This window comes from Babylonia areolata, chromosome 1 (assembly GCF_041734735.1).
Source record: "Babylonia areolata isolate BAREFJ2019XMU chromosome 1, ASM4173473v1, whole genome shotgun sequence".
Lineage (NCBI taxonomy): Eukaryota > Metazoa > Mollusca > Gastropoda > Neogastropoda > Buccinidae > Babylonia > Babylonia areolata.
In genome coordinates this window covers 38,536,178-38,563,825 of record NC_134876.1, presented here as the reverse complement: position 1 = coordinate 38,563,825, position 27,648 = coordinate 38,536,178, and the positions used below count along the sequence as shown (strand labels likewise).

Below are 27,648 nucleotides of genomic sequence, written 5' to 3'. Positions count from 1 at the left end.
TGTCACAAAATAGATGTTTCTGGACTGCAGCAAATAAAGTAAATCCGCAATCTTTTTCTAAACCCGTCCTGTTCTTCACCGATGATGTCATTGTCTTTTATCCATTTAACCAGTCGTTTATCAAACAAGGGTTCCTTTGAAATTTTCTTCAAATTCGTCTTCTGCTGCTTTCGTATTGTGGCATCTTTAACACCTCCAAATGAAATGAACACATGACAAAAATGATCGTACCACTTCAGTGAAGTTATTTCATTATATATAACCGTTTTCCTACTGACTGATCTAACAGTTGCTCAAAACATTTTGCAGTCTTTTCTTTATTCTTTCAATTGTTGCGGATTCCTTTCTTCGAAACCTTTTCCCTTCTCCTTCCTTAATTCAATATGTTTTCTTTCTTCTACATAAATGTTTTCGCTTCTGTTATTGCTTTAGGTTTTTAGTTGTTTGGATATTTGGATATATCTCCAAGCCTGTTTTTGTTGTGTGTGTGTTTTTTTGTTTTTTTTAATCCAATGTCAAACCATTCATTGGCTGTTTTCTTCTTTCCGCCTGCTGTCCTAACAATGCATGCAGCAACTCAGAGCTCCATATAAATTTTTTACATTCAATGTTGAACCATTCATCGACTATATTCTTCTTTCTGCCCACAGTCCTGACAAAGCATGCAGCAGCTCCATAAAAAAGCACTGTCAAAGAGCTTAATATATTTGTTAATGTATGATTGTATCCATACACATTTCAAACTCACCAGAATTCCTCGCCACACTGAGCCACAAATGGTACAACGTTTTTGGCTTCCTTGAGGTTGCACTGTGCCAAGGCGGGAGATGATTTAGCTTTTCATAAATTTCCTGTATCGGTAGTCTCCGCGGCTGTTGCACCAAAGTGCTGCAACTGATATGTGTGAAAGGTTGTGTCGTCTGGAGCTGAAGTGGTTTGCTACTGGAGTATCTTTTTTGGCAATTATGTTGGCAAGTATGCATGTAAGTGTATCAGGGACAACATCCTTGCCAAAAAGACATTCCAGTTGGAAACCACTTCAACTCCAGACACCAAAACCTTTCACACATATCAGGAGCAGCACTTTGGTGCAACAGTCGTGGAGACTGCATATACAGGAAATCTAAGGAAAGCCAAATTATCTCGCCTTGGAACAGTGCAATCTCAAGGAATCAATGTCAAAGAGTGACACCAGGTTAACTCCCTTCCCCTTCCTTTACCTTTCCTTCCCCTTCCTTTTCTCCCATTCCCCACCCTCCCTTCCCATTAACACACACACACCCCTCTCTTCCGCCCCCCCTTTTCTCCCATTCCCCTCCCTCCCTTCCCATTGTCACACACACACCCCTCTCTTCCTTCCCACCCACCCCCTCTGTTTTCCCATTCCCCTCCCTCCCTTCCCATTGACACACACACCTCCCTCTCTTCCTTCCCACCCACCCCCTCTGTTCTCCCATTCCCCTCCCTCCCTTCCCATTGACACACACACCCCTCTCTTCCTTCCCACCCCCCCACCCCCCCCCCTCTGTTCTCCCATTCCCCTCCCTCCCTTCCCATTGACACACACACACCCCTCTCTTCCTTCCCACCCACCCCCTCTGTTCTCCCATTCCCCTCCCTCCCTTCCCATTGACACACACACCCCTCTCTTCCTTCCCACCCACCCCCTCTGTTCTCCCATTCCCCTCCCTCCCTTCCCATTGACACACACACCCCTCTCTTCCTTCCCACCCACCCCCTCTTTTCTCCACCCACCCCTCTTTTCTCCCATTCCCCACCCTCCCTTCCCATTGACACATACACCCCTCTCTTCCTTCCCACCCACCCCCTCTTTTCTCCCATTCCCCACCCTCCCTTCCCATTGACACCCCCCCCCCTCTCTTCCTCCCCCCCCTCTTTTCTCCCATTCCCCTCCCTCCCTTCCCATTGACACACACACACACACACCCCTCTCTTCCTTCCCACCCACCCCTTCTTTTCTCCCATTCCCCTCCCTCCCTTCCCATTGACACACACACACCCCTCTCTTCCTCCCCCCCTCTTTTCTCCCATTCCCCACCCTCCCTTCCCATTGACACACACACACACACACCCCTCTCTTCCTTCCCACCCACCCCTTCTTTTCTCCCATTCCCCTCCCTCCCTTCCCATTGACACACACACACCCCTCTCTTCCTCCCCCCCCCCTCTTTTCTCCCATTCCCCTCCCTCCCTTCCCATTGACACACACACCCCTCTCTTCCTTCCCACCCACCCCCTCTTTTCTCCCATTCCCCACCCTCCCTTCCCATTGACACCCCCCCCCCCCTTCTCTTCCTTCCCACCCACCCCCTCTTTTCTCCCATTCCCCTCCCTCCCTTCCCATTGACACACACACACCCCTCTCTTCCTTCCCACCCACCCTTCCTTTTTTCCGCCCTTGCACCCCACCCTCCTCCTCCTCCCACCCCATCTCCTCCAACAAATCAGTGAGTTGAACCGTATTTTAGCCACTGAGATGTACTCACCTCTTCAGTCCAGACTACTATGGCCTGCCAACACCTCTTGACAAAGATTTTATGACTAGAAACGTCGCTTTTTGCTTCATCTTAAGGTATCTTTGATTTCAAAACATCTTTTACCATTTTTAACTACTCACACACATACTAGGACATCAGTAAGACTACCAAAGAGACAGACAGACAGACAGAGGTAGACAGAGACAGAAACAGAGAGACAGTGGAATGCTGGTGGAGTGACCAAGTGAAGGGACTTTTCATTTACTTTTTTCTTTTGATGATGCTGTTGGCAAGTGGTTAAGGCTCTGGACAACACTTTGAAAGGTTGCGGCCAAAGGCAATGGACAGCTTCTTTCCCTTTACAATGTGTGACAACACAATGCCTTTTACTACTTGTTAAAGGAGCAAACGAATATGCAAAATGGACTTTAAATGATTGCCTTTATATAACAAAACCTTTGCATGTATCTGTTTATTTTCATTTTTATTCTGTGGTTGTGGGGCAACCGCTAATGCTGTGTACACCAGTTTGCTAAACATTGAGGCTGTGAACATTGCTCTCCATTATTAAATTGCGAGTTGATTAAACGAATACGAACAGTTTTCCGTTTTGCAGTAAATTTTTAACAATGGATTTGTTTTTCTTCGAAGGCTTTGGCAATGGTAAAGGCCATTAACAACAGTACGGCTAACGCTGAGTCTGTGGATAATGCCTTTTTAATTTTTATTGGCAGTGAAGACCATACGAATGCTCACAGTTAACAATCAATGGGTCCCTTTAAAATACTTGTGTTCTATCTTTTTTTGTTTGTTTGTTTGTTTTAAGGCTGTGGACCTTCTTAAGACTGGACAACAATTCGCCAAACGATATGGCTGTGGACAACTTCTTTCGTTCGCAGTGATTTTCAAAACTATTTTTATTGCTTCTAAAGATTAATTACCAAACCTATACGCTCAGTTAACGTTTACTGCTTTCTCTTCAAGGGAAAAAAAGAGCAAGGCTATGGATAACAGAAAAAACATAACCGAAAAATGCAGGTTATGGATAACAGTTAAGGCTGCATCCCCTGTCTCTGTGGTAGTTAAGGTCAAAGTGGCGGGCCTCCTCATACGTCTGGTTCCAACCCCAGGAAAGGTCCCCTCCTCCGTAAGACCTCAGCAACACTTTCGTGGACAGATCTGGCAAGGTGTTCGTAGAAGTCAAGCCACAGTGTCAATGGCTGATGCGCCGATCAGTGTGCGTCACGATGTGGTGGTGCAAAATCATTTCTAAACGACCTGGTTCTCAGGTGGGGCGTCTGCTTAGTAGAGGAGCTACCTAAGTTTATCAGCTTTTGAACCACGAGATTTGTCTCATTTTGGCAATGATTTTTAAAATCTTTCCTTATGAACCATTTTTTCTTTGATTACACAGGCTCTATTTTAAAAGAAAAAGAACGAAAGAAAGGGAATGATCAAAGCACAGCAGGAACAATACATAAATGCAGTTAGTAATAACGACCAAAAACAAACAAACAAAAACAAAAAACAAAAACAACAACAACAACATAACATGTCATTTACTCATGGAATAAAACATTTCATTATGCACATGTCATTTACTCAAGAAAAAACAACATTCTATTATGCACAATTTTCATTTTTCCTAGTTTGTATCTAAAGGAAAATTCTTACGCCAAAAAACAAGAACAACTTTTTTATTTATTATTTTTTTTAACTTCTATTCTTTATCTATAGCAATACAGAAAGCACGGTCTATCAGACTTTCTCAGCTTACGCGTGTTCAGACACTCTTTTTCGTCCTCCCCGTCGCCACAGTTGTTGTAGCCATCGCACACCACCTGCATGGTGATGCAAATCCCGGTGCTGTTGCACTTGACCTCGCCAGGGGCACAGGTGGGGACAGTGACACGGGGGGTGCTGACACTGACTGTGTATTGTCATGAGGGAGCAGGGGGTGAGCTGGGATCGAGGGGTGATCATAATTATGGAAAAACACGAGACATTTCAAATACCCTTTGTTCAAAATCGAGGAGAGAGAGAGAGAGAGAGAGAGAGAGAGAGAGAAGAAGAAGAAGAAGAAGAAGAAGAAGAAGAAGAATTCGTTTTTTTTCTGAGGGTAATGAATTAAACATACTTTCTTTTTATCCAACCCATGAAAAACAACAACAAAAAAACAACAACAAAACAAATGATAATGATAACAATAAAAAAGAAGGAAAAAATAGAAGTGAACAAACAAAAGAAATATTGTATTGTATTGTATTACTTCTTTTTGTTGTTGTCAAAACAGATTTCTCTGTGTGAAATTCGGGCTGCACTCCCCAGGGAGACCGCGTCGCTACACTGAGAGCGCCGCTCATTTTTTTGTATTTCTTCCTGCCTGCAATTTTTATATGTTTCTCCTATCAAAGTGGATTTTTATACAGAATTTTGCCAGGGACAACCCTTTTCATGCCGTGGGTTCTTTTACGTGCGCTTAGTGCATCCTGTACACGGGACCTCGGTTTATCGTCTCATCCGAATGGCCGTCAAGGAAAACATATCAAAGACGAAAAGAAGAAAGGGAGATAGATAGATAGATAGATAGATAGACAGACAGATAGATAGGGACATACAGACACAGACAAATAGGCAGAAAGAGAGAGAGAGAGAAAGAGAGAGAGAGAGAGAGAAGAAGAAGAAGAAGAAGAAGAAGTTGGTTCGTTTGAAACGTCATGAATCTTGGATGACAGTCTTGAGGATGGATTCTACGATCTGTATGGTCTGAGGAATTATCATAGTATCGAGGAGGGGGGATATCTTCATTCTCATTGGTACCTGAAACAAGGGTTGGTAAATGAAAAACAGAAGGGGGTGGAAAGCTGGGTGCAGAGCATAGGTGTCGAGGCCTCCTCCCCGAGAAATCACTGGACTGGGGTGGAGGGTATCCTTGTTCGGGTGGGTCCCTAAAGTTGACAGTTCTTGTTTGTTGTCTGATTGTCATTCAGCAAGGGTGCATAGAAGTTGGAGAAGTACGTGTCCTGGGATGAGAAGCGAGCAGGCTGGGGACGCCTACTGTAGATGGTAGGGAGAGGACGGGACCAGCTGCCGAGGAATGAGTGTCACAGTATGGGTCTGAGTGAGTTATATTCCTGTCGTTGTTAACATCATGAGGCGGGGCAACAGACACTTGGGCGTTCTTCGTTCCAGTCTGGTAGTACCCCTGTGGCTTGGATGGGTCAGGTTGGAATAGAGGGCAAGGCGGGAGGCTCCAGATTTGGCCATAAATGTACTGATGTTGTCAATGCAGGAGACATTTTTCAGGTGACGACAGACTGCTTGGGTGTTCCTATTTGAGGGCAATATGGCATTGTTCAGATGGTGACAACCTCTAGCCGAAACAATGGAACTCATGTTGACAGAGGATTGTGGAAATGAGAACAGGTATTGCTGGATGAGGTCAGTCCACTGTTCTTCTGTGACTGGGTCTGACTGACAACTGTTGCCACCGGCATGGACAATAACACATTTGATTTGTGTCAGGACTGGTCCAGAACGAAGCCATGAAAGCAGATACATAATGTTCATACATGGTACACAAACCTTGAAGAAGTCATCGCTCTGTGGTGCCAGTCTGGAAGGATCAGTGTATCGGATGACAGAATCACCAACAAACACATTGTAGCCCTGTCAGGAACGAAAAGCTTGGATAAGGTCTCTTTGGGGGACAGCAGTTGGGACCTTTGAGGAGTGTTCGGGATTGTTAGGTTTGTTGCATTGGTCGGTAGATTTTGGTTGTAGATTTGATACACTGTCGACTTCGTGTGGTAGCTTTAAACAAGTGCCTAAGTCAGACAGAACTTCGAAGCGATTTGCAACGGGGATCCTGGTTCCAGTATCTTAAATGTCAGATTCCGAAGTTTCTAGTCAGAGGGGGTTGATCGGAAGATTTGTTAGAGACGTCACTCTGGTCCGACAGGTCGGCCGACTGTTTGACGGAATGCGTCTTGGAGCGACTCAGCACATTGGTCCGTCTGTGGGGGAGGGTACTCAGGGGACATGGTGCTCTTTTCTTCGGAAGGTGAGAGTGTTGTTTGCGTGACCGCTGTTGTTGTATGTTTCGGACTGGACCGAACTGTGAGTGTATTGTTCAAGTTGAGTTTTGATCGAATTATTTTCTCTTACCAGCTTTGTGTTATCTTCGAGTTCTTCCATTTTGGTATTCAATGTTCCAAACTCCAAGAGAAGAGAGCTGTATTTTTCATAAATGTTCACACGCAACTCTTTTTTGTTTTTTTTTGCAGGGGTTGTGATGACGAAAGTCTTTTGCTGCACCTGTTTATGCCAGAAGAAAACAGAACTTTCCTCTTCTAATGACGAATTTTTTCCCAAACAGGAGTAGTTCCTTTGTCCTTGTTTTCTTGTGTCATCCCATTTTCTGTCTGCAAGGTTACTGTTGGAGAGGGAGAAGGAGAATCGTTTTCTGATCAGAACTTTTTGCGGCGTCCACCATTTCACTGGACAACAACAGAAGAAACGTGGTCGGAAATCTTACTGTGGGAATGCAGACCACTTAAATCAATGGAAGGAGCCTGAAGAGTTGGGGTTCCAGAGAGCCTTTTGATAAAAGACATAGGTGTATCGAGAAGTGATTTTCTTCGTTTATATTGCATATAAAATCGTCAGCAAAATGCTTGATCTTTCCACACACAAGGATTCCCCATTGAACGCAGTCTTTTCCTTGGCACAAAAGAGTGCAACTTGTTTGTCGAGTGAATAAGGGAGTGATTGTGACATATTTTGAGGATCTGCAAGTCACATGAGTAATTGGTTTCGACAGCTGGGGAGGGGGATGGAGTCTCCCGTCAGTCCGACGGATGAGTAGGCAGGCAGGCTTATCTGTCGGTGTGTCCTCATATGGGAGAAGAGGCTGATTCTGGATGTGCAGAACTTCCCACAGGTGTTGCAAGGAACAACGTCTCCAGAAGTTGAGCCCTGCTTCCTTCGCTCACGCTTCTCCTTAATGGCCTGTGTTCTCTTGTTTTCAAACGTCTTTATGCCACTAGAGCACAGCATCCTCCAGCGAGAGTGGTCAAGGGCATCAGTTTCCCAGGAAGCGATATCTATGTCACAGGCTTTGAGGTTTGTCTTCAAGTTGTCCTTGAAGCGCTTGCAGGGTCTTCCAAGTCTGTGGTGGCCATCCTTCAGCTGGCCATACAAAAGCATGTTCGGGATCCTGCTGTCTGTCATGCGGACAACGTGTCCTGTCCAGCGTAGCTGGCACTGGATCAGCAGGCTTTCGATGCTGGGCAGGCCACTCCTTTCTAGGACCTGGAGGTTGGAGACCCTGTGTTGCCACTTTATGCTGAGGATCTTTCGTAGGCATTTCTGGTGAAACTGCTCAAGTTGTTGAATGTGACGGCGATTCGTCGTCCATGTTTTACAGCAGTACAACAAGGTGGTCAGCACAACAGCTCTGTAGGTTTTGATTTTGGTGCTGAGCCTGATGCCTTTGTTGTTTCACAGCCTGTTGTTGAGTCTGCCAAAGGCGGAGCTGACCTTGGTGAAGCGCAGCGTCACTTCTGCATCAAGGGCTCCGTTGTTGCATGGAGTGCTGCCCAGGTAGCAAAACGTGTTGACTGACTTGATCTCTGTGTCACTGATCTTAATTGCAGGTGGGGGGGCGGGGGGGGGGGGGGGGGGTCTTGCTAAGGCTGATGGTGAGTCCAAAGTGCCTGCAGGATGTTGGGAATCTGTCCATAATGAACTGCATGTCCTCATGGGTGTGTGCAGCAAGCGCACAGTCATTAGCAAAAAGGAACTCTCACAACAGTGCCTCAAACACCCTGGACCTGGCGTGGAGTCGCCGCAAGTTGAAAAGTTTGCCATCTGTGCAAAACTGAATGTAGATGCCCCGGTCACAGTCTTGGAAGGCGTCAATCAGCATGGCAGAGAAGAGAATGGAGAACAGTTTGGGTGCCAGGACGCAGCCCTGCTTCACTCCATTTACCACAGGGAACGGATCCGACATGTCAGTATTCCTGTACTCTCGCCTGCATGCCATCGTGGAAAGACGCTATCAGCTGGATTAGGCTCTCTGGGCAGCCAAACTTTAGGAGAATCTTACACAGACCACGGCGGTTCACCGTGTCGAAGGCCTTAGTCAGGTCTACAAAGACCATGTGGAGCTCCTTGCTCTGCTCACGGCACTTTTCTTGCATCTGGCGTACGGCAAACACCATGTCACATGTTCCCCTGCCTGAGCGGAAGCCGCACTGTGCTTCAGGGATGACTGTGTTGGAGACATGGTCAACCAGTCTGTTCAGTATGATGCGGGCGAAGATCTTGCCGGCGATGCAGAGGAGAGAGATTCCACAGTGGTTATCGCAGGATGTTCTGTCTCCCTTCTGTTTGTAAATGTGGACAATAGAAGCATCCTTGAAATCCTGTGGGACCTCCCCTCTCTCCCAGATAGACTGGAACAGGGCGGTCAGCTTGTCTGTCAGCACCTCGCCTCCATACTTGTAGATGTCAGCCTGGATTCCATCCGCTCCTGGTGCTTTTCCTGACGTTGTCAGCTTCAGGGCCTTCTGGGTCTCGACCTTGGTGGGAGGGGCAGCTAGCGAGTCACTGACTGGTAGCTGTGGGAGGGCTGCAATTGCCTCGTCAGATACAGACGAGTTCCTGTTGAGGAGGGTATTGAAGTGCTCTGCCCAGCGGGCAAGGATGTCTTTCTTGTCTGTCAGGAGGGTGGTCTGGTCCAAGGCTCGGACAGGGGTTGATCCTGTGACTCTCAGCCCATATACAGCTTGGAGACCATCATGGAAGGTCTTCATGTCGTGAGCATCAGCAGCGGACTGAAGCTCTTCGGACTTTCTCTCCCACCAGGTGTTCATCTCACGCAGCCTCTTCTGTACAAGTTGCTTGGTTTGCAAGAACTGGTTCTCCTTCCTCTGGCAGTCTTTATCGGAAATGTGATCCTGATGCCGTATATGCAGTGTGTTCAGGAGCTTGAAGATTCCAGAGTCGTTCTCGTCAAACCAGTCTTGTGGCTCATCTGTACAAAGCCGAGTGTGTCAGCTGCTGCTGTGTACACAGCATCTCTAAAGGTGCTCCATACCTCTTCTACATCAGTCGATGCAGGAATTTCTTGGAGAGCTACTTGGATTTGCTGCTGTAGCACGCCCTTGGTGATAGGGAGGCGGTGGATGTTCAGCTTCCTAGGGGGTTTCTGCCTGGCTGGTTGGAGCTTGCGTGCAAGTCTGATGTTCATCTTGCTGCGTACCAGGCGATGGTCTGACCAACAGACTGCTCCTCTCATGCAGCGTGTAATGGAAACATCACCTCTGTCCCTCTGTCGGACAATCACATCATCCAGCATGTGCCATTGCTTGGAGCGGGGGTGCATCCATGTCTTCTTGTACTTGTCCACTTGTTGGAAGAGGGTGTTGGTAATGGTCAGTCCATGCTGCGTGCAGAGCGAGAGCAAAAGCAGTCCGTTGGAGTTGCACTTGCCAGTGCTGTGCTGCTTAGGATTTTTGGCCACGAGGAGAAGTCCACGCCGACGCGGGCATTGAAATCCCCAAGGATGATCAGCCTGTCCTTTCTGTCTACCGCTGAAATGGTGTGGCTGAGCTCCTCGTAGATAGATTCTTTGATGTCATCAGGGTTGGTCATCATCGAGGCATAGCAGCTGATGACTGTGGCGAAGCGATCCTTGGACAGCTTCAGACGCAGGGTCATCAGCCTGTCGTTTATCCCACGTGGAAGGCTGTCAAGCTGTCGTGCAAGTTTGGTTCGTATGGCAAAGCCCACGCCTGAGGTTCTTGGGGTGCCATCTGGCTTCCCAGTGCAGTAGAAGGTGTAGCCCCTTCCAACTTCCTCCAGCTGAGTTTCACCCACAAACCTGGTTTCGCTCAGGGCTGCTATGTCCATCTGGTAGCAATTAAGCATTCTAACAATGAGCGCTGTGCGTCTTTCTGGTCTGTCATCTCTGTCTAAGAGGGTGCGAACATTCCAGGCACCCAGAGTCAGGGCATGACTCCTGGTTCTTTTCTTCTGTTTGTTTTCGACCGCTATTGTTGGATGTCCAAGTAGGTGCGGTTTCCTACTAGGTACTAGGTGAGGCAGGCTTTGTTTGGGGATCCTTTTATCTCCCCTTCCCCATGTGGGGAGAGCAGTGCTGCCCCTAAAAAGGGCTGCTCTGACATTGTGGGAGGATACGGGCGCCGCATCTGCCCCAGTCTACGGCGGACGACCATCACCCCACAGCCGCCTGCGTGCAGAGTCGTGACTAGGAACTGCCACCAGCATCCTCTGCCTGTCCCCGTTATCACTTTTCCATCGCCACAGGGCTTGGAAAAGCTGGGTATTGAAGGGCTAGCTCGTCGTTCCAACATTAGCCTGGTTACCTGACCAGCACAGGTGAATTTTTTTTTTAGTGAGGAGGAGTTGTGCAGTCCCTTCCCCACTCTCTCGCCTACCGACGCTCACAGTCCCACAGGTGCAGATACTGCCACGTGTAGGACGGCCTCGGCAGGTGCAGGTTTTTTCTTCGGAGCTCCGTCTCCTAGGGGGACTTCCAGCCAAGGATAAGAGCTCCCCCTGCCCTTTGGTTGTCCTCTTCCGCCTTCACAGCCGTCGGGAAAGGTTTCCTCCTCCGCCTGGTCCGTCGTTGGGAGACTTCACATGCGGTAGGTAGTACTGGGTTACATGGTACCAGTAGCAAGGGCTATGCCCATGACCTGACCCTTAGTAATTGGTTTTGACAGTTGGGGAGGGGGAAGTGATGGAATAAGCTGTACCAGATGTGGAATGGCTGTACCAGATGTGACAATGTCATTTTGATCCACGTTTGTCACTTCGAAACTGAATGACTTTTCTTTGATTGCTAAATATCACCCATGTTGAAGAGAAACCATACAACTCACATACTGTCACAAGCCTGGACTATGCTAGGCACACACGTACGCCCGAAAGCACAAACACACACAAACACAAAACACACGCACACACAAACCACACACACAAACACACACGGACTGACAAACAAACAGACACGGGCATTGCTCACTGACTGGATGTATGGCAGTTCCCCTCATCCTCCCAATCCCCGCAGTTGTTGTAGCCGTTGCAAAGAAAGGGAAGGGGGATGCAGCCGCCGGTACCGTTACACTTCACCCAGCCATAGTTGCACAAATTCAGGTCCCCGTGGGGCTGGCTGATGACCCCTGTAAGCAACCACGCTGTGAGAGAGAGAGAGAGAGAGAGAGAGAGAGCGCACGCGCGTGTGCGTATGAGTGTGTGTGTGTGAGCGCGCGTGCGCCCTCGCGCGTATGTGTAGTGGAGTGTGTGTGAGCGTTCGTGCGTGTATCCGTATGTATTTGAGTGTGCATGTGTGTGAGCGTGTTTGTGTTAGTGTGTGTTTGTGTTATTGTGTGTGTGTGTATTTCTACGCCCACCTGATGAGACCGACTCGTACATCTCTCTTGTGTTAAAATATTTTTTGCGAATCTGTGCGGTTTATTCAACTATTTTTTCGTATAATATTCCTTCTGAATGTGAATGGACCATGGATATAATATAGTTGTGTGAAACGTGGCCGAAATCAAGGGTACGTGACAATTTTTGGTTTTGAGAACATATTGTTCAAGATGTCAGCCGTCAGTTAATCTGCACTTATTGCCGTCTTTATTTGTTCTATCACGCAGTTTTGTCCTCCCGAAACCTGGAGGGGACCAAGCTGGTGTTCTCTTGACCCCCTTCCGGGGGGGTCACTACCTTGTCGTGGTCGGGAGGCTTAGTGGCCAGTGATCGAGCGAGCTATGTCGGCGGGGGCATCAGTGCTTCTGGGGGTTTGCTGGTCTAGTCCCGGCTCTTAATTGACAGCCTATATAGCCATTGTAGCGGTTCAGGCTGAATAAGTGGTGGTTTTCGTACTGATGCCCCTGATAGGGCTTCCCATGCCGAACAGGTAATGAGTGAGGCCCAAAGTAAACGTGACCCACTGTCCCTTTTGCTATTCTCTATTCTTCTTTTTACCGCCTCTTCTGTCCTCAGCTCCCCATCAAGCCTTCTTTTCCACATTCTCTTTTCTCTGCAGCCTTCTTCAGGCCCGCCGTGTTTGCCGTGCAGCACGACCTGTGATGGAGGGGAATGAGATCCTGGGGATTGAGAGAGCACGCTGCTCTCAACACATCCCTTTGGCTTGGACCTCTCCTAAGACAGGCGGCACACACTGGCCCGTGTGTGTCAATCGGCTACCCCTTCGTGGGGTTGGGTCAAGACTGGCAGTTTGGAGGCTAGCGAGGATAACCCCCATAGTGCTCGGTTTTCTGTCCCCGGGAGCTGGGCATGATCGGGGGGGAACACGTTGGAGCTAAGCTGTTACTCGTATATCCCTCCCGAAACCTGGAAGGGTTCCCTTGACTCTTGCCCCTAAGTTGGACCCCATGGTGGGTGGGTAAGGGAGGGATGAATATACAATTAATAAACCATGAATTCCAAACAAACACCCCCCTCAACTTGGCAAAAGAAGGAGACCAGGAACAGACGACTCGGACTCGGATTCGGAGGTCGGTGAGACCTCTGGATTTTGGTCGTCGTGGCTTGTGGTGGAGGGCGCTGATGACGACAAGCCCTTGTTGGCTCTCAGCCCCTTCGCTATTCAGAAGGGCTTCCAGTGTCTGGCGGGATCACTGAAATCTATCAAGAGGCTGAGGAGCGGAGCATTTTTGGTGGAGACAGAGTCTAAAAGGCAGACACAGCTTCTGCTCAAGGCGACCACTTTTGTGGATAGGGTGGTGAGGGTTTCCCCTCACAAAGGTCTGAACTGTTCAAAGGGGGTCATCAGATGCCCAGAGTTGAGAGGAGTGTCTGAAGCAGAGATCAAGAGTGAGCTGTCCTCTCAGGGAGTGACCGACGTTTACAGGGTAACAGTAAAGAAGGGGTCGGACAGAGTCCCGACCAACACATTTTTCCTCACCTTCTGCTGCCCGAATGTCCCCAAGGACATTCGAGTCGGATACCTGATGGTGAATGTAAGCCTGTACGTGCTGTCCCCTCTAAGATGTTTCAAATGCCAGAAATTCGGACACGTGCGGGACCGATGCAAGGAGGAAGAGGCATGTTGCACCTGTTCAAAGGCAGCGCACCAGGGCGAATGCGTCAGTCCAGCCCGTTGTGCGAACTGTGGAGGCGGCCACCCGTCCTCATCAAAAGACTGCCCCGCCTGGAGGAAAGAAAAGGAAATCCAGAAGGTGAAGACGGAGAAGAAAATATCATTCTTTGAGGCAAGAAAACAAGTGGAGGCCACGTTGCCTAAGGCGTCTTACGCCTCTGTCGTCAGACCCAGGATGGTGGACGTCGCGGTCCAGACGACGTCCACAGGGACGCAGACGGACGACGTAACTACCTTAATAGAAACGTTGGCCCTGGGTGGAGGCGCCGTGTCCACCCCTTCCCATCCTGTACGGCGGTGCTCAGGGGCCGCTGAGCGGGAGCGGAAAGCCTCGGGTGGAGGCACGTCGTCCGCCTCCCGTCCCCCCCAATCCCCCCTTGCCCCGCCTCTCGTCTGCCTGGCCCTCGGGCTGGCGGGAGTGGCCAGAACCCCCCCCCCCCCCCGCCCCCCCCCCCCCCCCCCCCCCCCGCCCCTCCAAAACTCAAAGAGGGAAGGGTTGCGGCCTTGGCGGGATCGGGAAGAGCCGAGGTGGTGGATATTCCGGCATGGTCGGAATCGGAGAAAATCAGTTCAAAAAATAGATATGCTATCCTAGCCCACCTTGAGCCACCTCAAGCAGAGGAGCAGGGGGTAGCGATGGATTAGGCTGCTGCTTTACTTTTTTTTAACCTTTTTAATGGCAGCGATCCACTGGAACATCCGGGGGTTCTACGTCAATTTCCAGGAACTTCAGCTGCTTTGTCATGCCTTGAAACCTTCAGTGCTGGCACTGCAGGAGACTCTGCAAAGAGATGGCAAGGTTTTATCTCTCTCTGGTTTTAACTCCATTATTAAACCCGCTCAACCGAAGCAAGAGGGATTGACGGGAGGTGTCGCTCTTTTTATACGCAAGTCCCTTTTAGACAGTACAGTTCCTTTAAGCACCCCTTTACAGGGGAGTCACACTTGGGAAAACCATCACTGTCTGCTCTCTGTACCTTCCTCCTTCCGTCTGTGTTCTGAGGCAGGACCTCATGAACCTGGTCGACCAGCTCCCACGACCGTTTCTACTGTTGGGCGACTTCAATGGACACTCCCCACTCTGGGGAAGTGAGATGACATCAGCCTGAGGTCTTCTCTTGGAAAACCTTCTTTCCGATGTGGACTTGTGCTGTCTTAATGACAAGTTTCCCACTTACCTTCATCTGTCCTCTGGAAAGCTCTCGTGTTTAGATCTGTCGGTCTGTGATCCATCGTTGGTCCTGGACTACGAGTGGAAAGTGCACGACGATCTGCACGGGAGTGACCACTTTCCTGTCGTCCTCCGCCCCACAGATGGAGAAGGTGACTTTCTGCCTGACCACCTGAACTATGACAAAGCCGACTGGGGAATTTTTACTACGAAGATAAGAGCGGAGCTGCAGGAAGAAACAGTATTAACTCACTCGCTGCCATTGTCCGCATATGCGGACATCGTCGGAGAAAGCGTTGGATGCCAATGTCCGCATATGCGGACTTGGATTTTAAAAAGTCGTGCTGTCGGAGTGACGCGTCGGATGCGAAAATCAATAGCAGATGTGATATCTTACGTCACCTCTGGTCAGCTTTTCATTCACACACGCTGCGTGTGTGTCGCGATAAGCTCAACCACAGTTGATAACAAAGCGTGCCCCCTGTCAGCTTTGTAAGTTGTTTGACAAGATGGCGTCACGGCGAAGTGTTCGTCACGGTCGGAGAGGTGAAATGTTACCCAGCGTCGAAGATGCTTTGGAAATGATCCAAACTGAAGGCTCTGATGTCGAAGGAGATAATGTTGATTCTTCGGACAGTGAATTTGAACCAGATCCCGATGAACTAGAAATAGATTCGGCCGCTGAAGAGAGTGTTTACAATGGAGAGGAAAGTGAGGAACATGTGCCAGCAGATGAGACAGACACAGACGACGAAACCACTGAGGAAACAGACGATTTTGCAAGTGTTTTCACCAGTGATTGGACTGACAATTTTTCCTTTTTCCCTCTTGCACATCCCTTCACTGGCATACAAGGTTTGTCAGCTGACTGGCCAGTCAACACCCAGCCGGTTGAGTTTTTTTTCTTTGTTCTTTGATTTTCATTATGTAGAGACAATATTTTTTTTTGTATGTGTGAATTTCAACTTTCTTCACCACCTGTTCATACTTCATTGCATGCACTAGGTCTTCAGTTCCTCAAATAGTGTTAGAATGTGATGTGAAACATGTTGGTGTACCTTTCTGATGGGTGCAAAAATGCTAAAAAATACACAAAATATGAATACCGCGATCAACATCAAGATGGTGAGTAAATACTTTGATTTTTTGCACACATATGGAACAACATTCCTTGCATACATATACTAAATATCAATTTTCTGGGTGTTTATTTGTTGTTTTTTTACAATTTTTTCCCCATCCTATGCAAACCCTGGGTTTTCAGGGATTGGCAAGGGCAGAAACTCTTGGCATGGAGTGAGTTAAAAAGCAAGGACCCTGCTGACACTCTGACTCAGATCGTTTTAGACTGCGCCAAAGCAGCAGTCCCATCATCTACCTCCAAGCCTCAGATGCCAAGAACTCCCTGGTTCAACGCGGAATGTCGGGAGGCCCGTAAGTCTCGGAAGAGAGTGCAGCGACACGTCTTTCAGAGACCAGAGACCGATCAACAGCTGAGGGTGAAAGCCAGGTATGTTTTTAAAAAGAGCCAGAGAAAGTCATGGAGAGATTTTTGCTCTTCCTTAACCTCCAACACACCCAAGAAGAAAGTGTGGAGGGTTTTAAAAAAAATTAAGGGCAAAAACGACTGCCCAACTTTTTATCACCTAAAACTTTCAGACGCTATGGTCACAGAGAAGAAAGCAGTTGCCAATTTGCTTGCCTGCACAATCGAACAGAACTCGAGATCTGCCAACAAATCTGCTCGGTTTCTCAAAACTAAAAACCTGACAGAAAAAACACCCTCTAACTTCTCTTTCAACAACACAGAGAGTTACAAAGAGAGTTACAACCTTCCTTTCACTATGAATGAACTTAAATCTGCCCTTCAGACCTGCACGGATTCCTCTCCAGGAATGGACGAGGTCCATTATAAACTCTTAAAACATCTTCCCGAAACCTGTCTGGACACCCTGCTCAAAGTTTACAACCACATCTGGATCACAGGCTTTTTTCCACCCTCCTGGCGGAAAGCCCTCATAATCCCGCTGCCGAAACCGGGAAAAGACACCTCGAACCCCTCCAACTACCGCCCAATAGCACTGACCAGCTGCATCTGCAAACTGATGGAGAAGATGGTCAACGGTAGACTGATGTGGAAACTAGAGACTGACGGCCTCTGGTGAAAGAACAGTGCAGTTTCCGCAAGCATCGCTCTGCCGTTGACCATCTGGTTCATCTGGAAACCACTGTAATGTGGTGACCATATTTTTTGACTTGGAGAAAGCTTACGATACCACCTGGAAATTTGGAATCCTCTCGGACCTGCACAAGCTCGGCTTCCGAGGACACCTGCCCCAGTTCATCCACAATTTTTTGCAAGACAGACAATTCCAGGTGAGGGTCGGCACCACCCTGTCCGACATTCACGAGCAGGAGCTGGGTGTCCCGCAAGGGAGCATTCTATCGCCGGCTCTCTTCAGCATCAAAATTAATGATATCGTTCAATCCGTTCAGAAGGGATCGGACAGCTCGCTGTTCATGGACGATTTCGCCTTGTATGCAACTGGCAGCACGTATGCCAGCATCCAGCGATGGCTTCAGCTCTGCGTCAACAAAATCCAGTGTTGGGCAGAGGAGAATGGCTTCACCTTTTCGTCCTCCAAAACTTAATATATTCATTTTCATAACTTTCGCCAGTTCTATCCGGACCCTGAAATCCGTCTGAGAAAATCCACCATCCCAGCGGTCAAGGAAGCCCAATTTTTAGGGGTCGTCTTTGATCAGAAGCTGAACTTCCTCAGCCATATCAAACAGCTGAAAATATCTTGCCAAAAAGCCCTGAACATCATGCGAGTTGTAGCAGACACGGACTGGGGTGCTGATAAGAGAACTCTCTTCCACCTCTACAGAGCCCTGGTCCGGTCCAAACTGGATTACGGAAGTGTAGTATACGGCTCGGCCAGACCGTCTTACCTGAAACTGTTGGACCCTATACACCACCAAGGGCTCCGTCTCAGCTTAGGTGCTTTCCGCACCACCCCTGTGCACAGCCTGTATGCAGAGGCGGGGGAACTGCCTCTCTCCAACCGCAGACTGAAGCTGACCCTAAACTATTATTTGAAATTGTTTTCTGAACCTACAAACCCTGCTTACGACGCTGTATTCAACAACCCTTTTGACAAGAAATTTAAAGACAACCCAAACTGCATCCCTCCTCTTGGACTCCGCATTCAGCCGCACTTAGAAAATGCCGATCTGGATGTCGGTGGCATCACAGATTTCTCCAAGTTCCCCGACAGCCGTCTGTGGACCTTTAGAACACCTGAGGTCCGATTCGATCTGGCCTCTTACCGTAAAGTCTCCACCAGTTCTCTGGCCTACAGAACTTACTTTTCGGAACTCTGCCACAAATTTCCCACTGACGGTTCCAAGTCAGAGGACGGAGTCGCTGCATCTGCGTTCTGTCCCGCCTTTCCTGACCGGCCCTCAACAGAACACATCCTGTCTGACAGCTCGGTGTACACTGCGGAACTGACCGCACTGGTTCTTGTGCGAGCGTGTGTGTGTTCATACGCTGGAATAATACAGACTCGATACTGAGGAGTTCTAAGTAACTTTATTAGATCTAACTAACATAAAGATGGCGACAGGACAACTGCTGTTTTCATCCGGGTCCCTTTGATGGACATGTGATAAGTCATGTGATTCTTAGAACTATTAATAGAACAACATTACAGAACATCTTTCCCCCCCTTTTTTTTTCTTTTTTTTCCAAGAAAGAAATAAAAGTTCTTGTTCATTGTTGTTGTTTTTTCTTTTTCATTTGTCTCATTCTGTTCATGAATTTGTAATATCACTGGTATACTAAAAACTCAACTTATAACCAAATAAAATTTTCCAATTAAACTTCCTAAACAAAAGCATTCATCATTCATGCATACTTCATTCACTCACACAGTCTATATAACTCAGCCAGACTTCAATCAGTCACTTCCATGCCCAGTTCCTTCATTCATACATCTTAATAAACTGAAAGTTTTAACTCATTAATTATGTATGAAAGAAAAGAACAAAACAAAACTGCTTTATCCTGTAGTGGGAACAATCTGGCACTGTACTCCAAACTGAAAGAAGTTGATGTCCACACTGGTAATACTTCCAAAGGAATGAAATGAAATCCAACTGAATTAAACAAATAGAACTGGCTCTCGACTACACTGAGCCTTAACTGTGTGCAACTGCACTGAACTGAAAATTGATAGAGAATACTGCATAGCTCCAACTACACTGAGCTAAGCAGGAAACCTAAAAAGGCCATAAATTGCATAAGCTCCCAGCCACACTGAGCTTAGCAATAAAAATAAAGCTCTAGCTACACAGAGCTTAAAAAAAAAAAAAAATGATGATGTGATCCTTGCTTCTTCCTCCCGGAAACGTGAAGGTTTCTTTGCGATGTAACCACGGCTGGATCTGGTGCTGTAGTGAGTTGACTGGGGTGGAGGTGAAGGTTGTGGAGATGATGGTGTTGGCACTGCTGGCACTGCGGGCACTGCAGGGGGGTTTTGATCTGGAACCCCACCTTCATTGCTTGCTGGTGGACTTCCACTGGCTGGCACGCCTACACTGGATTCCCTAGGCAGCGACTGCAGGTGTTTACGGTTGCGTCGAAGGACACCTGCCGGCGAGTTGACCAGGTAAGTGCGATTTTCAGGATCTGCTGCGACAACAGTACCTTGGGCCTCCCATTTTTTCTCATTGTCCAGTTTGATCAATACTGGGTCGCCTGTGTTAAGTACTGGGAGACTGACTGCACCATGCTTGTGGTCGTACTTTAGTTTGTACGCACGCTTTGTTTTCTCGTCTGCTGTACGCACATCTACGTCCCTCAATGGTTCCGGCTGTTTTCAGCTCTCTTCCCATCAACACTCTGGCAGGACTGGCTCCAGTGCTAGAGTGTGCCGTCGCTCTGTAGTTCAACAGTGCAATGTCTGGTTCACGCTGGCTCAGAATTTTCTTGGCGATTTTCACAGCTGATTCTGCTTCCCTGTTGGCTTGTGGAAATGCAGGACTGCTGGCTTGTTGCGTGAAGCCAAATTTCTGCGCAAAATCACGAAATTGACGACAAAGGAAGGGTTGGTGATCTGACACAACCACATCTGGAATCCCGTGAGTTTTGAAAATGTCACGGAACTTCCCTATGACAGTTTCTGCTGTTTTGCTGTGTAGACGGACTATTTCTAGCCACCTGGAGTAGTAATCAACAACTACTAGATAGTCTTTCTCCTGATGCGTGAGAATGTCTGCTCCAAGTTTCTGCCATGGATGCTCAGGTAGTTCAGTAGGTCGCAGTGGCTCGCTGCGTTGTGCTGGTCTGTTTTCTCTGCACTCTCTGCACTTGTCTATGTAGTCTTTGAGATCTCGGCGGAGACCTGGCCACCAAACAGAGAGTAGTGCTCTCTCCTGGCACTTGTGAATTCCTTGATGAGATTCATGCAGCTTCTCAAGGATGTGCTGACGTTGGCTTGCTGGAACAACGATCCTCCTTCCATGCACTAGTAAGCCATCAATGAGAGATAACTCCCCTTGTGCTTGCTGGTACGCCTGCAGGTGAGCGGAAACTGTCTTCGGCCACCCGTTGCAAACGTAGCTCATCACCTGTTGTAGCTCTATGTCATGTACAGTCTCTGACTTCAGCTTCTCAAGTCTCTGGTCCGTAACAGGAAAAGATGACGTCACTGAATCAACATACGCCTTCACGTAGGATTCTGTCTCCATCTCTTCGTCTGCTGCAGTATGAGCAACAGGCTGTCTGCTGAGAGTGTCTGCTACAACGATGCTCTTTCCTGGAACATGCACAACTTCAAAGTTGAACCTGAGAAGTCTCATCAACAGTCTCTGACAGCGAACTGGAGTTTGGTCAATGTCTTTCGACTTCATGAGTGGAACCAATGGTTTGTGGTCCGTTTGCAACTCAAATTTGTCCAAGCCAATCAAGTACTTGGCAAATTTCTCGCATGCCCACACCAACGCTAAGCATTCTTTTTCAATTTGCGCATTGCCATAGCGCTTCTCTGCCTCACTCAGTGTTCTTGACGCGAACGCAATCGGAACCAATATGTCTCCATGCTTCTGCATCAAACATGCTCCTAGACCATAGCTGCTGCTGTCTGCACTGACTACAGTCTCTAGCTTGGGGTCATAGAACGCTCTGGCTCCTGCATTGCCTATCAGCTCTTTCACAGCATCAAATGCTTTCTGTTGTGCTGGGCCCCAACTGAACACTCGATCCTTTTTCAGCAGATCAGTCACAGGCTTCAGAGTGTCTGCCATGTTTTTCACGAATCCTGTCAAGTAGTTGAACATGCCGCAGACTGTCCTCAGCTCTGCCTGGTTTTGAGGTGGTAGCATGTCTTTGATGGCGCTGACTTTTGCTGGATCGGGCTCGATCCCGTCCTGACTGACCACGTGCCCAAAATACTTCACTTTCTTCTGCCTGAATTGGCACTTTGCTTTGTTCAATTTGAGTCCTGACTGTTCAATTCTGTCCAACACCGCCTTCAAGCAAATGTCATGCTCCTCTAGTGTCTTTCCATAGATAATTGTGTCGTCCATGATTGCCTCACAGCCCTCAAGACCTTTCAGGACTTCCTTCATCTTTGTCTGGAAACACTCTGGACCGAGAGAGATACCCATAGGCACACGTGTGTAACAGTATCTCCCATAAGGAGTGATGAAAGTTGTCAGTAGCCTGCTCTCGTCCTGTATTGGAATCTGGAAGAAACCCGACGCTGCATCAAGAGTGGTGACGATGGTAGCCCCAGCCATCTTTGGCGCAATGTCATCCAAGTTAGGAAGCATGCATCTTGGTCTCTTCACCGCTGTGTTCAGCTGTTTGTAGTCTACACATACTCTCACTTTCCCGTTTGGCTTTACTACCGGCACCATAGGTGCACACCAGTCTGTCGGTTCTGTGACCGCCTGGATGATTCCTGCCTTCTCCATACGATCCAGTTCCTCATTAACCTTTCCCTGGAGTGGAAATGGTACTCTCCTAGCCACCGGCACACTGTATGGCTTGGCCCCTGGCTTGAGGTGGATGTGAACTGGCTCTGTCTTCATGAGACCTGTCGTGCCGAAGATCTCATCTATGTCTCTGGTGGCAAGTGACACTAGCCCCATTGTGACCGCTGCCTTTCTGCTAAGCAGGTTGTTACACAAACTGTTTTTCACAACGATCACCTTGAACTTGTATGCTTTGGTTTTCACATTTGTCACAGCATGGAACTCTCCTGCTACTGCCAGCTTCCCTCCGGGAGATGTGAGAGAAACTTTTGACTTCCGAAGTTTTTGCTTATTCTTCAGTTGTCGGAATGTTCTGTCACTGATGATAGTGATGTCCGCACCTGTGTCAATGGCACAATGGTTCCTCGTATCTTGAGTTTGACAACCCATAGTTTCGACTTATCGTCATCCACTATTGCTGCATCAATGCTGAACTCATCCTCGGCCTCTTCTCGGACTTCCCTTACACTACGGCAGACCTTCATGAAGTGATTCTTCTTGCCGCACTTACGGCATGTCTTTCCTCTCGCAGGACATCTTCCTTGGGCGTGTGTACCGCCACACTGCCCACACTGACACAGTGACTGCTCTCTCAGTCCCGTGCCTCTGCCTTGACCTCGGCTCCTGCCACCAAGTGGAGTGTGCGGTGTCTGGTGTTTCTGTTGTCCACTATTTGTAGGGCGATGTTTGTCGTAGTATACACGGTCTGCTGCAGCTGCTGTAGTCCCTCTCTGCTCCTGAAGTTCGAGCTTGACTGCTTCATGTTGACGTGCTGTTGTCACTGCTACCTTCAGAGTAAGCGTGGCTTCTAGCTGCAACTTCTGTGAGAGTTCTTTGTCTCAGACTCCCAGTACAAGTCTGTCTCGAATGCAGTTTTCTTTGTCTGGAAAATCTGCATGCTCTGCTAGTTCGTAGAGTGCTCTGACATACTCCTCAATGGACTCATCTGACTTTTGGTCACGCTTGTGGAACTGAGCACGAACATGAATAATATTTCTTTGGGGAATGAAATGATCATCAAACTTTTTCAGAACTTTCTCATAGTCTTTTCTATCATCGGCATTCAAATCAAACGTTTTGAATATCCTGTCTGCATCTGCACCCATTGCGTAAAGGAGACTACTGACCTGTATCTCACCTTCCTCTTTTGACAGCTTGGAAGCCAGTCTAAAATGTCCGAATCTCTCTTTCCAAGCCGGCTATGCCGTTGGCTCATGAAACGGAAACGACTTTGGTGGTTTAAAAGCCATAGCTGTACTTGCTACCTACGCTATTCTGTTGCAAGCACAGGATTTCCCCAATAATTTCACAGTTCGACAGTCACTAAAGTTAACCACTTACTTCTGACACCATGTGCGAGCGTGTGTGTGTTCATACGCTGCAATAATACAGACTCGATACTGAGGAGTTCCAAGTAACTTTATTAGATCTAACTGACATAAAGATGGCGACAGGACAACTGCTGTTTTCATCCGGGTCCCTTTGATGGACATGTGATAAGTCATGTGATTCTTAGAACTATTAATAGAACAACATTACAGAACAGTTCTGGCGGTAAAAATGATTCTCTCTTCGAAACAAAAGAGATTCATGATCTTTTCTGACTCCTTGTCAGCCCTGGAGGTGATCGCCTGCAGGAATATCACTCATCCCAAACTGCTGGAATTTTATGAAGCTTTTACTCTCGCAACGAAGAAAGGATACAAGGTTGTGTTGGCCTGGGTTCCCGGACATGTTGGCATTCGTGGTAACGAAAGGGCAGACCTGCTGGCCAGGAACGCTGTAAAGAAAGAATTATCCAGATCCTTTGTACCATACACAGACATGAAGCGGAAGGTGAACACTTATGTTAAGGATCTTTGGCAAGAGGAGTGGAACACCCAGACAGACAACAAGCTCTTTCAGATCCGTTCAGACCTAAAAGAGACCCTCCCTTCAGGGGTGAAGAACAGAAAGGAGGAGTCTGTGCTGTGCAGACTGCATGTGGGGCACACTTTTTTTTACTCATTCTTACTTGTTGAAGGGGGAACAGCCCCCTCGATGTATTCCCTGTGATGAGCCTCTCACTGTGAAACACGTGCTCCTTGACTGTTGGGATCTGCATGACGTTAGACACAGACATTACACGGCGGTTTCTTTGAAGACTTTGTTTCGTGATGTCCCTCCGTGGGCGCTGATGGACTTCTTAAAAGAAGTGAACATTTTAAACCAGATTTGACGGTTTTAAACTATGGAAGTTTTTTTTAAACTTTGGAGTGGAAAGTTTGAAGTGGTGACTCGTTTTAATTGTTTGTTTGTTTTATCCTTGTAGTAGTTATTAACGTGGCGATAGCCTTGAGATGGCCTTAGTGGTCAGCGAGGCTCTAAGCACCATAATTTCATTTCATTTACGCAGTTTTGTTAAACTGTTTTAATGCCAGCTCAGATCAGATACATAAACAATTGCATAACATGAACTTTTAATTTTATTAGATTTGATTTGGCCAGTGTTTAAAAGGAGGCTGTAAAAAATAAAATCACAGTAAGCTTAAACAACAGTGTGCAAATGGCGCCTACTCATAGACCATCGTCATCATCATCATCTTCTTCACAAAAACCTACCACGTCAGCCGGTATCGTTCGAATGGAAAAACTCACTAAAGATGCACTTAATAACGAAAGCTTTGGTTTCGTGACACTCTGGAAGATTGTGTCTTTAACAAGATAAATAGTGCAAAGGGTGGCAAGGGGAAGGGGAAGAAATGTTGTAAAAAGTCCAGTGACGATTTTGACAATGACGGAATTGCTAATCGTGTCGCAGAGCTGCTCGTCCCTTTGTTGTCGTCATCGTTGAAAATTATTTTGGAACAAAGTCTAAAGAACATTTTATTAACTATTGTCGGTGGTGTCACCAGTTTGATCAAGACGTTGGTGTTGAAAAAGCAAAACCTCCTTCTTCAGTACAAAGTAGACAAACAAGAACAATACAGCCGACGAGAGAACGTTAAAATCATCGGCATTCCAGAACAAGACAACGAGGACTTGGAGGAGGAAGTCAGTAAAGTCTTCCAGGCTGCGGGCTGTACCATCAAGACCAGTGAAATAGCTGTTGTCCACAGGTCTGGCCAGAGGAAGACCAACAGCCACAACTCCACTAGCACTGTTTCCCGTGGTAACGCTCCCGCTGGCCGACCTGTGGTAGTGAAATTTGTGTCTCGGCGGACAAAGGCGACGTTCATAGAGAAGAGACGTGCCCAGAAAGAGACCCAGGAGTTCAAGAAAGTCTTCATCAACGACGACCTGACTCCTCTCCGTTCCAGACTGCTACACGTGGCAAAGCGCAACGAGGCAGTTGACAGGGTGTCGACAACGCATGACGGTCGGATCCACTGTGTCCTCAAGAAGACGCCGGGCATTCAAATTCAAAACTAGATTCATTATAGCCTTTAACATTATAAATTTAAATTACAAACATTATAAATTATTTCATTTATTTATTTTTTACTTTAAAACTCAATTATCTTCACATTCATGCTTAATTAATCTTGGACAAGTTAAAACTACTTTCAGATACGAGTTCACTGACTCACTTATTAGTTCAAGATGTAGACTGCACACACTGGTATAGAGAAGTAACTCTAAAATAGTTTTTGTGATTTCCGAAACGTCAAGTGAAAATCTAATGGCAAAGAAGTTGAGTCCTGAACTAGACGTCACTTAAATACGCAATGGAAAGTGTTCTAAAAAACGATCTATAATTGAAGGAAGGAAGGAAGGAATTTTTGTTTAATGTCCCGTCACACATATCGGTGATTGAAGACACTTTGTAAAAGTATTTATGAATACATCTGAGTATTATCGGTTAGAAGGGGTGGGAGATGTGGATGAATGGAGGGTTTGGGGAAACTGGGCAAATGAGGGTAAAAATGTGGGTGAAATTTGAAGGAAAAACAAAACAAACAAACAAACAAAAAAAACCCTCTAAATACAGTTACAGGAAATTACTTAAAGGACTTCGTAAAAGAGAAGTCGTTAAACTGACAAGCGAAACAACTGATAATGAATGCAAAAAGTCAAAAACATCAACGTTCTCAGTCACTTGTGAAGACACACTTTCGTGTACAAAAGGCTTCATCAAGCTACAGTGAAAAATTATATGCTCAATTGTCAGGTTATTAAAGCATATACACTTGACAGTAGAACAATATTTGGTCCGTAATGAATTTGATAATAGTCTGAGAGCTAAGCTCAGAATTGGTCTGCGAATTGGACCAAAGTCTGAGAGAGTCAACTGACGAGGTTTTAGACTTGAATTCAAGCACCTATAAAAGTCTCTTTCTAGTATATTGCTTATTTCCTTGTATGACAATGGGCAATATACTTTTATACTATCTATATGATTTTTTGCTCCCCTTTTTGCTGCCCTATCTGCTTGGTCGTTATAACGGAATCCAGTGTGGGATGGTATCCAACAAAAATCAACATTTGTACCCTTCACAAATAGGGAGTGCAATAAATACCTAATTTCAAAAAATAAATCTTCTCTTTGATTATTCTCAAAAAGGAGCAAACCTTTTAAGACAGATTGAGAATCAACACAAAATAGGATATTACTTATTATGATTGGTATATCAACAAGATGATTTAAAGCCATAAGGATGGCCACCAATTCAGCTGTAAAAATTGAATGTCCCTTACCTAAATAATATGATTTTTCTGTTTTTAGGTCAGGAATGACAAAAGCAGATCCTGCACTGCTATCATCCAGGACCGAGCCATCAGTGTAAACTTTTAAATGATAATCAAAATTTTCTTCTAATTCAATTCTGACAGATGCTGCTATTATATGTGGAGATTCTCCTTTTGTTGTGTCAGAAGCACATATGTTGACGTTTGCTTTTGTTAACTCCCAGGGAGGGACAGGTGGCACCAGAACACGAGGTGCCATATCATGCAAATCAATGTCTGAAGAATTTAAAATATCTGACACATATGTGCGAATGGTTTGTAGATTTGAATTATTTTGTGCATTTTTTGGAAAATCAATATCAGACCTAATATTTAATTCCTCAAAATCATCCACTGCTGTACGTCTCACAATATATTTAGCAGAACTTAATTTTCTGATTTCATCTAGTGGTAGAATACCCGCAAGCTTATAGGCTTCTGAGGTCTTAGTATGCACAGGTACCCCTAAAGCCAGTTTCACAGCTTTACTGTCAATTATTCGCAGCTTCTTTAGGAACGTCGGCGGGGCAGAAAAGAAAATTTCTTGACCGTAGGTCAATCTTGATCTTACGAGAGATGTCGCTAAATGTAAAAGAATTTTGGAGTCTTGTCCCCAAGGAGAGTGACTTACAATTTTTAAGAAATTTAAACTTTTAACTGCTTTAGTCACCATTGAATCAATGTGTTTCTTCCAGTTTAGTTTTGAAGTAAATAGGATCCCAAGAAATTTGATTTCCGACTTGAAAAATATTTCACGTCCTCCTAAAAAAAACGTGGTAGTTTGCTGGGATTATAACCATTATTAAAGAGGATCAAATGTGTTTTTTCTACAGAAAACTCAAAACCATTAGATTGCATATAGCTACTCAGTCTATCGAGTTCACCCTGAAAATGTTTCTGTACATAATCTATGTAATGTAGGCTTGTCCTTTTCCTCAAGGATGTCTGAATCCATATAGCAATATCATCAGCATATTGAGCCAGCTTGGTAGATGATGAAAAACATGTATGTAAATCATAAAGCATAATGTTGAACAACAATGGAGAAATAATGGAACCCTGCGGGA

At 46.6% G+C, this 27,648-nt stretch overlaps 1 protein-coding gene across 1 annotated transcript in view; it reads right to left on the bottom strand.

Moving 5' to 3' along the window:
• LOC143281197 (exoskeleton protein RP43-like) overlaps window positions 1-27,648 on the bottom strand; it is a 67,537-nt gene that overhangs the window by 18,302 nt on the left and 21,587 nt on the right. Inside the window, exons 2-3 of the mRNA XM_076586294.1 lie at window positions 11,558-11,710; window positions 4,276-4,428 (exon numbers count right to left, since the gene is read on the bottom strand). Coding sequence (XP_076442409.1) covers window positions 4,276-4,428; window positions 11,558-11,710 — 306 coding nt within the window. The remainder of the gene's footprint in view (window positions 1-4,275; window positions 4,429-11,557; window positions 11,711-27,648) is intronic.